The 9,558-nt window shown below is 41.7% G+C and overlaps 1 protein-coding gene across 2 annotated transcripts in view; it reads left to right on the top strand.

Annotated features, from left to right (window-relative positions):
• The window catches only part of LOC138611307 (neuropilin-1a-like), a 98,340-nt gene extending 93,528 nt beyond the window's left edge, over positions 1-4,812 (top strand). For both annotated transcript variants that reach the window (XM_069684332.1, XM_069684333.1), the window contains exon 18: positions 661-4,812. In XM_069684332.1, the coding sequence (XP_069540433.1) occupies positions 661-935 (275 nt within the window). In that variant the 3' untranslated portion in view covers positions 936-4,812. The remainder of the gene's footprint in view (positions 1-660) is intronic.
• Positions 4,813-9,558: the final 4,746 nt, after the last annotated feature.

Consider the following 9,558-nt stretch of genomic DNA (forward strand, 5'->3'; position numbering starts at 1 on the left):
AGACGAAACGTAACAGAGGCGTTGTGATCCCGCCTTGAACTGGCAGTGTAAAAAGCATAAAACGCGTCATCTGGCGGAGGCCAGGGAGCTTGATAAAAACTACACTTCCTCAATCCAGGAAGCCCGCCTCTGATGTCATGTCTCGTTCAAGATCGTCAGGTTTGAATTGTAGACTGCAGACCTGAAGATTCTTTAGACATTGCCTGCAGCGATCAATGTCCTTGACTGGAAAACGGTAGTATTTCACTCCAGCGTCTCTCGATGGGACGTTCCTTTCAGAGGGAGGGGCGCAATGCACGCTGGGTGTTGTAGGAATGTAGAATGGGCGAGCTGTTTGTACAACTTTCTCCACAGCTATGGCGCCAATTTCAAATATTATTGCTTCTATCGATTACAGAGAACACCAGCTGTGACTGACAGTGGCTTTTTCCAGGAGTGCATTGCTCCTTTAAGAGTCTGCTGACAGACAACACAACGTTCTGAATCTATAATGTGGGGAAATCAAACCAAGCAATAAAGAAACATGGATGTTGTGAAAGTAAAAAGTTTGGTCATGTTGTGAAAAGGCTGCGTTTTGTAGTTTATGATCCAGAACATGTTAAACCACCAGCCTGGTCCTTTCAGCCTGTAATCACACATTACTTTCTCTCTCTCTCGCAGCGATGGACTCCCTCTCGCAGGATAACAACGAGCTCGGCGGCCCGGGTAACATGCTGAAGACCCTGGACCCCATCCTCATCACCATCATCGCCATGTCCGCATTGGGCGTCTTCCTGGGCGCCATCTGCGGCGTGGTGCTGTACTGCGCCTGCTCGCAGGGCAGCATGACGGACAGGAACTTATCCGCCCTGGAGAACTATAACTTTGAGCTGGTGGACGGCGTGAAGCTAAAGAAGGACAAGATGAACGGACAGACTAACTACTCAGAGGCGTGAGGGGAGGGGCGACACGGAGCTGCGCTGGCTCCGCATGGACACGTGATGCAGCCAATCAAGCGGGAGGAACACAGGGCTGAAGCCACCGATGGGACGGACGGCAGGGTGGGCTGAAAGTGAGCCAATGTCATTTTATTTCTCAGGAGCGGCAGTGGAAAGGACTGACCTGCAGGGGGCACTGTGTATAAAGAATCTGTACAGCAAAAAAAGAAGAAGAAAAATAAGGATTCTATTTGTTTTTCGGCGTGTTTTGTTGATTTCATGTAATCACATGCTGGTGTTGAGACCAATTCAGATGAAAGTATCGTTTGTGAACTTTACGGAAAGATAACATTTGTTTGTTTTTGTTGTCTTTTTACGGATGTCATAGTTTCATAGGGGTGAGGAGTTTCTGATATCTGGCTCTTTAGCTGGCCACATGTCCCTGTGAGTGTGTTTTTGTGTGAAAGTGTGTGTGAACGTGTGTGTGTAGATGTGTCACATTCATATACATCTGCATTTAAGGTGTGTATGTGTCTTTAAGTCAAGCTGTATGTGTTTGTATCTCTACAGGAAGTGCAAGCATATTTCTTTGTGTGTGTGTGTGCGTGCGTGTGTGAAGGCGGGTACCATCGTGACCTGTGTCTAGTTCCGACAGTGCCTTTTCTTTTCTCAGATTTTTCTGTTGCCTTGTTTTCTGCTGGTTGTTTTCTCATCGGCTGGCGTTCCGTCCAGGGTTCCTACACAAACACAAACACACGGAAAAGTCCGGAAATTCAAATCTATACTTTTCTAGAACTACAAACGTGTAGTTCTTAGTGTGTACTATCAAATATCAGATGTGTTGGTGTGAATCTGAAGAGCTTGCTTTTATGACAGTTGTACTGACGCAGATTTAAAATGATAAAATCCATGTTACATTGAGGTTTTGGATGTGTAGGAGCCCTGAATGCCTCGTTTTCATGGCACATGACACATCCAACATATTGTACATAGGTTTTAATATATTTGAGCGCCCTTTTCTATATAGTAAAAGACACCAGTGCCGCAGTATCCTTTCTATGTTTGAATCAGAAGTTGTACAGTAAACATTAGTTTTAACAAACGCACACACAAACCTGTCGTGTGTGCTGTTTTATGTGTAATCTGGTCGCCATTTTGTGAGTTTTGTTGTTGTTTGGTTTCCGTTTGTGCTCTGGGAACAGGAAGGTTTTTACAGCGATGGAAACGACTGAGATTATGGAGAGTTGCCTCATGGGAAGTGAAGTTTTTGTACAGGGTAAAACAGACAACCTCAGCACCGCTTAGAAGTTGCATCAAAGGATGGATCGTCAGGAAATCGTTTTCACTGCTAACAGCTAACGGCTAACGTTCCTCACTGGCACACAGAATGACTGTGAAACCCTAAAGTGTGTCCAGCAGTGAGGGAGCTTTCAAAGAGACTTCACGTGTCCCTTTTTTTGGTCCATGATGGAGCTGACAGGAAGTGGAAGCTCTGATTAAAGACTTAATGTTTGCCAGGACAATGCTGTACTCTCTGTCAGTGCATTTTCAGTTGTTTGTATGTTTTTTTTTGCTGCAGCTCAATTTGCATATCATCCCTTAAACATCACTATATTTGGTTAGGAGTTTTCTCACCCTCCGATTTTGTAAAAGGGCCATATTTCCTGTAAGTGATGATGAACAGTGTCCATTTAAAGCTCCTGTGACTTCAGTTTGTGTTGATTTTGGCGCCCCCTGTGGACAAAACCGTACCTCGTATCTCTTTGCTGACTTTGTCTTGTACAAGCTTAAGGTGGTTTTTAACAAAACATCTCATCCTGCTTTCTCTAACAGTCATATGTATCACTTTCAATTTTGCCGTTGATTATGTAAACGAAGGCAGCGTGCAGTTAATCGCCTCGTCTGACACCCCCCCCCACCCCCCCCCCCCCCGCGAGCAGTGTGAGGCTTTTAAAATAACTATATCGAAATAATCAATCTTGTCGCTGATGGTCTGGTTTGCTTTTGTAGCTCATATAGAGACATCTGTATTAATTTCAGTCTGTTTCATAACCAGTGAAAAACTCCTCACAGGAGCTTTAAAGCTGGAATTTTAACCTCTGAGGACATAAAATGCTGGATAAACATCAGTTAAACCTTAATAGTATTTTTGGGCTTAAAATTGGTTTAAAAATTGACAACAATGAGCCTTAATGAATTCTGCAGTCAGCTTACTGCTTTATCTGTATTTTAGCTTTTGAGCTACATGTGTTGTGATACTGGTTACTTGCTCATAGCACTGAATAGGAGGGAGGATTGACTCTAAAAGGGCAACTAGGTATCAATGAACAATACTTTCAACTTCCAAACAGACACTTTATGTTCCCTCTGTGATAAACAGAACAATTCTCATTGAATATTCTTCTATGGTGGGCAAACAGACAGACATTTTACCTAGCTAAGAAAAGAAACATTAAGCAGGTATGAACACATTAGGCATTATTTGGACCAAAAAGTTTTGGAGGTGCTCTGAGAGGAACCGCCCACCAAGGGAGCTTCCACGAGAGCTACACATCTTAAAATGAACTTTGAATTGACGTAAAGCGACCTGCCCTTGGTACAGCAACACAAGATACAAAAACAGCAACGTGAAGGAAGATGCCATGTTTGTTGTGGGTCCCGTGATAATAACACAGTCCATTTGTTTTTGTTCTTTCGGGCTACTGTTACAAGCTTACAGCATTTGCTGAATTGTTCAATCAACATACACTTACACCTCTCAATTCCTCTAGTAGTGGGAGATCACCTACTCTGACGTGAGCTAAAAATGCCACTCTCTTCCGAGTTCTTGCAGGTCGAACATAAAAGTTGTGGGGTACTCTTCCTGTTTTTAGAACACTTAAAAAGTTCCTCTGGTCTGATGTCGCATCATGTTTGCCCCCATGTGGTTCCTGTTGCCCTGCACTGAGGAAGTTAAACCTGCCCATTTTGTATGTAGCATTATGTGAGCTCAAAATGTGAAGTGAGACCGTTTGTCAATATAGCATCAATCAATTCACCTCCTCTCATCACCTCTTTCATTTCACATTTTTCAGTAACTTCCAGGAGAACATTGAAGCGCTCAGATTGTTGAGATGTTTGTTATTAACTCTGAAATATCACACTGGTTCAATCGTCCATGTTTTCTCAGCAAAATATCAGCTACTCTATATGTTTACAGAAACAGAAGCAGACAGGATTATGGGTATCAAGATGTAACTCGAGTCAGACAGAATGCGTTTCTAATGTTTCAGCCTGACAGAAATGAAGCTCCGCCCCCTTTAAACATGAAAGGATGCTGCAGCACTAGCTGTGAAAACAAATGTTGCACTGATATATTTAAAAAAAATCTGTGTTTATGATGTTGATTTATAAAAAGAGAGAGAGAAGGAAGGAGAGGACAGTGTTATTGTTGCTTCTTTTTAACAAAGTACAATTTACAGAGATGTTTTTCATTCTCGAGAAAGCTTATATGCGTCTCTTTGAAGCGTAACAGTTTTATTTACTTGGTATAATATCACCTTGTGTTTTTTGTCACTGATGTATGTGCCATTGTTTTGTTTTTTCTTTGTATGACAAGAAAAACTGTTTTATTTTCAATACTGCTTCTGTAATTTTTGCTGTCTCAGATCCAGAAAAAAAATGACAAAGGAAACAAGGAAGTAAAAAAATGGAAAAGCAGTGAGGCCTTAAGTGACTACAAGTATTGTTTGTACTTTGACTTTCTGGTCAGCACCCAGACTCATCCGTCTCTGTTGTCTCAGACTCTGATCATTGACTATTACATTCCAAAGAATTGGATCAAATAAATGTTTTAAGTAAAAGCTGCTCGCCTGTTTGTTTCCTGACTTTGTCAGAGAGAGGAGTTTGTTTTTAAAGGGACAGTCCGCACAAAAAACAAAGCTCTACTGATGAGTTTATTTGGAACTAAAGACTTTTGTAGAAATGGTCCCTTTCAAATGGCTTGTTCTTGAAATAACCCTCAGAAAATGGGCCTTTTGTCCCTAAAATAGATGCTGCTTTTAAAAATTTTAAGTAATTTTTCAATAAAATGAGCTTCACACCATTTTTTTTCTTTTTTCGGGGTGTTATCTCATGATACAGATGCCTGACAACTGCCTGCATGACTGGATACCTCAAAGAGGTCAATGAGCAGACATGGTGCTTTGCAATTGGGTTTATCAAAGGCACAGGCAAATACATGAGGGGTAACAGTGTAGCACCGTACAGTATTTGCAGTTATTTTAGAAATTAAAGGGCAATTCTGCCATTTTTAAACCTTATCTCTTTCTATTGAGTTAGGATGCAAATCTGTTGTTTTTGCAGCGCTGTCATTTGACAGAGTTAGTGGCCAGGAAACGATACAGTCTATTCCAGCTTGGGTTTCTAGTCTCTGTCTTACCTTGTATTGCAAAGTAGATTCAAAATACACAGCAAACCGCAAAAATGGCCTCCTAAGATGTGAATGCAGAGGTAAGTATGGATAAAGACACTTCTTTGCTTTGGTTGCTCTCATGCACAATGTTTTCATTTATACGAAGGCACTGCAGCACGGCTCACTGAGCTTTATTCTCACGCTCTAAGGTAATTTTGCCTTAAATGACTGCATATATCAATACTGATTGGACATCATGATCAAATCAGGCAAATATAATCTTTAAAGATCACAAAGAGAAGCTAAATGTTGAGATTTAAAGTTCATCCTTGACCTTTCAAACATCAGATGGCTAAACAATCTCACCAAAGGGTCCATTATTATCTGTGCGGATGCTTTTCCATCATAGGATCTGTTCAAACTTCAGAGCAGTTTGAGGGTGAGACACAATTAAAAGCATTAACAGCTACTAATCCTTTTATAAGCAGCCATCTTTTATTGCTTCATTGTTTTCAAATGTCCCAGTGAGCCAGCAGGAACACCACCATGACCCTGAAACGGAAGAGGCTAAATGGAAGTCATTTAGAGATGAAATATCTCTATGGACCTCGTAGAGACTGTTGTTTCAGAGGTCAAGAGTACGGTGGCCAACAAGGACAATCGCGCCACAACGGAAGTCCTCCCGGCCTGTAGGGGCGCACAGGAGTCAACTTTAAAGACCAGCTCCAGTCATGTTTTAAGACAAATTAAATGCTCTGCAAAATATGTTTAATTACCTTGTAAAAATCCTCCTCCATCTCCTCCTTGTCCCTCATTAAAAATTCTACTATCCCACTACGCAACTTCAAACCGGTTCTGGAATGTTCAGCTTCTCCTTTTGTAAAATTTCAGCCGAAAACAAAACACGCCTCGTCCATTGTTTAGTGGCAACTCGTTGAAACTTAGCTAGCTTGAAATGTAGTAATTAGTAGTAGTAACGTTAACGTTAGTAGTGAGTCAAAATTGCAAAAATGACGATGACGGTTACAGCTGGCTCACATATCGCAGAAGTGGTTGCCATAGGTTACACATAATGATATGCATAGCGTCACCCCATCCATTAACGGGATTGGCTCCTTAGGTTTGTGACGTCAAAAACCTGCCAATCTGAAAACGTGTTGTTCAGCCTGTTCTTTAAAAGCAGACAGGCCCAGCCATGGAGATGACTGCTGATGTTGTCCCTGATATGTCTTGTAGCACCTCATGGAGATGTTTACAGGGCATCTCACTCACATGGATGTAGCCTGCACACAGTATACTAAGATTGGTCTATTTTCCAGTGTGAGCTCTACACATTGAACCTGGTTAGAGTGGGACTGGGTGACAGATAAGGATAACTAGGTTACAATCTGCTTATAAATAAAAACAAAACCTAAAAACAGTCATTACATTCATATAAGGTGTGGTAGTGTCTCCTGGTCTTGAACAGTGCAAGCTTCACTGTCTGCATGCCATATCATGCTTTGACCACAGGGTGGCAGCGTGGCCTCTTGAAACATCCACACATAATCGCAGCATGTGTCCAGGAAAAACCCCAACATGCATTACGTTCACCATGAAAAAGTCTGCCTGAGCTGAGTGAAAAAGTTTGGTGATACACACTTAACAGCAACATTCACTCATGTTCACTCATGTGAACTTCAGTGTGTGGCTTTGGTTCAGCTGAGGTTTCCTGTTGCCACTGCACCACTTTCACATACCCTGCTGGTCTCAGAGACTGCAGTTCTGCTTAAAGGCCGTCTTGGTTCTGTCTCACCCTTCTAGCAGGAAAGTGTGTGTGCTGAAGGAGGAAGTAAAACTGCAAACAAACTTTACTGTTCCGTAGCATGTCTCTCTGGGGGTTCTTTAAGAAAAGCAGCCGTCTTCATCAGAGGCCTGGTTGTTTTCCTCTGGTTATGGCTGTGTGTGAAACTGATACTAAAAAAGGTCAGTCAGCAAACTCTCCCTGAGACTATCAGAGTTATGTGGCAGGATGGTTGTGCGGTGATATAAAGATGTGCAATGGAGAGGGTGAATCTGTGAGTCATTTGGCCCGCTGGCAGCACCAGCTGCTGCACACTCACACATTTTAAACAGGCTAAAAGTGGCTACAGGGTTACAAGCTATTTTTTTCGTATGATCACATCTATGCTAATTTATTTTTTGGGCCTTTGATGTCTTTTTTTAAAGAGAGAGGACAGTGGATAGTGTTGGATACAGAGGAAGATAGGGAGGGGATGACACACAGCAAAGGGCCGAGGGTGGGAGTCAAATCCAGCCTCTATAGCCTGAAGCCTCTATATATGGGACGTGTGATATAACCACTGAGCCACACCGATGGGGTAGCCCGATCCTCACACAGCTGGTTCCTTTAATATGCTTTATGATTTATATAGACTTCAGTGAGGATAAAGTCTATTTCTGTCTTACTTAAAGTGTAGATTTATCCTTGTATTCCCCTTAAATACCATCAAGGTTGTTGAAATGATCTTATTCCACACAGAATCGTCCATCCATCCATCACCTGCACCGCTGATCCTGGTCTGGGTCGCGGGAAGGCTAGAGCACTATCCCAGCTGTCATTGGGGCGAGAGGGCGGATTATCACAGGGCTGACACACATAGACGGACAACCTTTCACGCACACATTCACACCGACGGGCAATTTTAGAGCCACCGATGAACTTAATGAGCATGTCTTTGGACTGTAGGAGGAAGCCGGAGTACCCGAAGGGAACTCACGCATGCATGGGAAGAACATGCCCCCTACGTCCGAATCTGGATTCGAACCAGGAACCAGGAGCCTTCTAGCTATGAGGCGACAGCGCCCGCTAACCACTGCGTCACCATGCAGCCTGTGCCAGATTCACTTATACAATATTCAGAATCAGCTTTTTCCAGCTCTTTATTGAAGCTTTATGATATTAACACTGACTGAAAGATGAAAACCCAAAACTCCATGTAGTTACCATTCCATCAAATGGTCATATTCTAGAGGGTTTGTGCATCATTTTATATAAATTTACCTCCAAATCAATACTGACATATTAGTTTTCCTTGTAAATTTCGGGTCCTCGATGTCTGTACACAGTTTGATCGGTTCCAGCGGTTGGTGTTTTGTTGTTGTTGCAGAGGAAAAATTGACACCCCAACTAACTGAAACTGAAGTTAGCATCAGAGATGGTATTCTCAGTTCACAAAGGAAGTGGAGGAGATGGGTATCTGCCCGCAGCCCTGCTGAAAAAGCACCACAGATAGAATTGATCTTTATACTCAAATTATGTTTTCATTCATAATGTTGAGAAAGGTTGCTTAAGGACAACCTTTACTAACTTATACCCCACTACATCTGAGAGGAAAACATTGAACTTTGTTCTTCCTCTACATTTATCTGAAATTATGCAAAGGAAATAAATGTAAAACACTGTAGATAAACACATGACAGCTCACCTAACACAGTTCCATTATAACTGGGGGAATGAAATATCCATATCCTTTACTTACAGAAAAGTAGCAATACCACATGTAACAATACGCTTACTCTAAACAGTGAAAGATCTGCATTCAAATTTTACTCAGCAAAAACAGCAAAAGTTTTATGACGTTATGGTTTATGTGTTCAGTAAGATACATCAGTTTTGGATAAATAAAATGGAATTTAAAGTACAATATTAACCTTTATAGTTTAAATGACTATTTGTGTGCCACTGTGACCATATTTTGATGGAAGGGTGGAACTGGAGAGGAGCAGGGGGTTAGGGAATACTTGTTTATCAGCTAATGCTAGTCCTAGCTTGGATAACAAGGTGCATCATTTTTAATTATAATTCATTATATTAATTGAGATGCTGGTTTGAACAGAGAAAAACATGCATAAAACTAAATGCACCTACTGCAAAAATGAGTAGTTGACTCTTTGAAAAGGGCTTTTAGTAGAACTGGACACGGAACAAGAAATGTACTTCATCGACAAAGGTATGGCTGCAGCCTCTTTATTTTGGATATTGGGCAAGGTCATATTGCAATTAATATTTGCAATTTGATAATGAAAATGAAATAAATTGTTGAGCCTTGGCAGAAAATAGTAAAGATGGACCCCATGTGCAGGGGCATGGCAAAAATTCTGGGCCTTGTGCATTGCTGTCATACTATCTTTGGGCCTCTACCAGCAACGATGGCTATAGTGGGCTCTCTCACGAGGGCCCTGTATACTCAGTTCCCAATTCAGTCA

The sequence above is a fragment of the Semicossyphus pulcher genome, unplaced genomic scaffold (genome assembly GCF_022749685.1).
Source record: "Semicossyphus pulcher isolate SPU_LCO1_2020_fin unplaced genomic scaffold, fSemPul1.0.p SCAF_7, whole genome shotgun sequence".
NCBI classification, from domain to species: domain Eukaryota; kingdom Metazoa; phylum Chordata; class Actinopteri; order Labriformes; family Labridae; genus Semicossyphus; species Semicossyphus pulcher.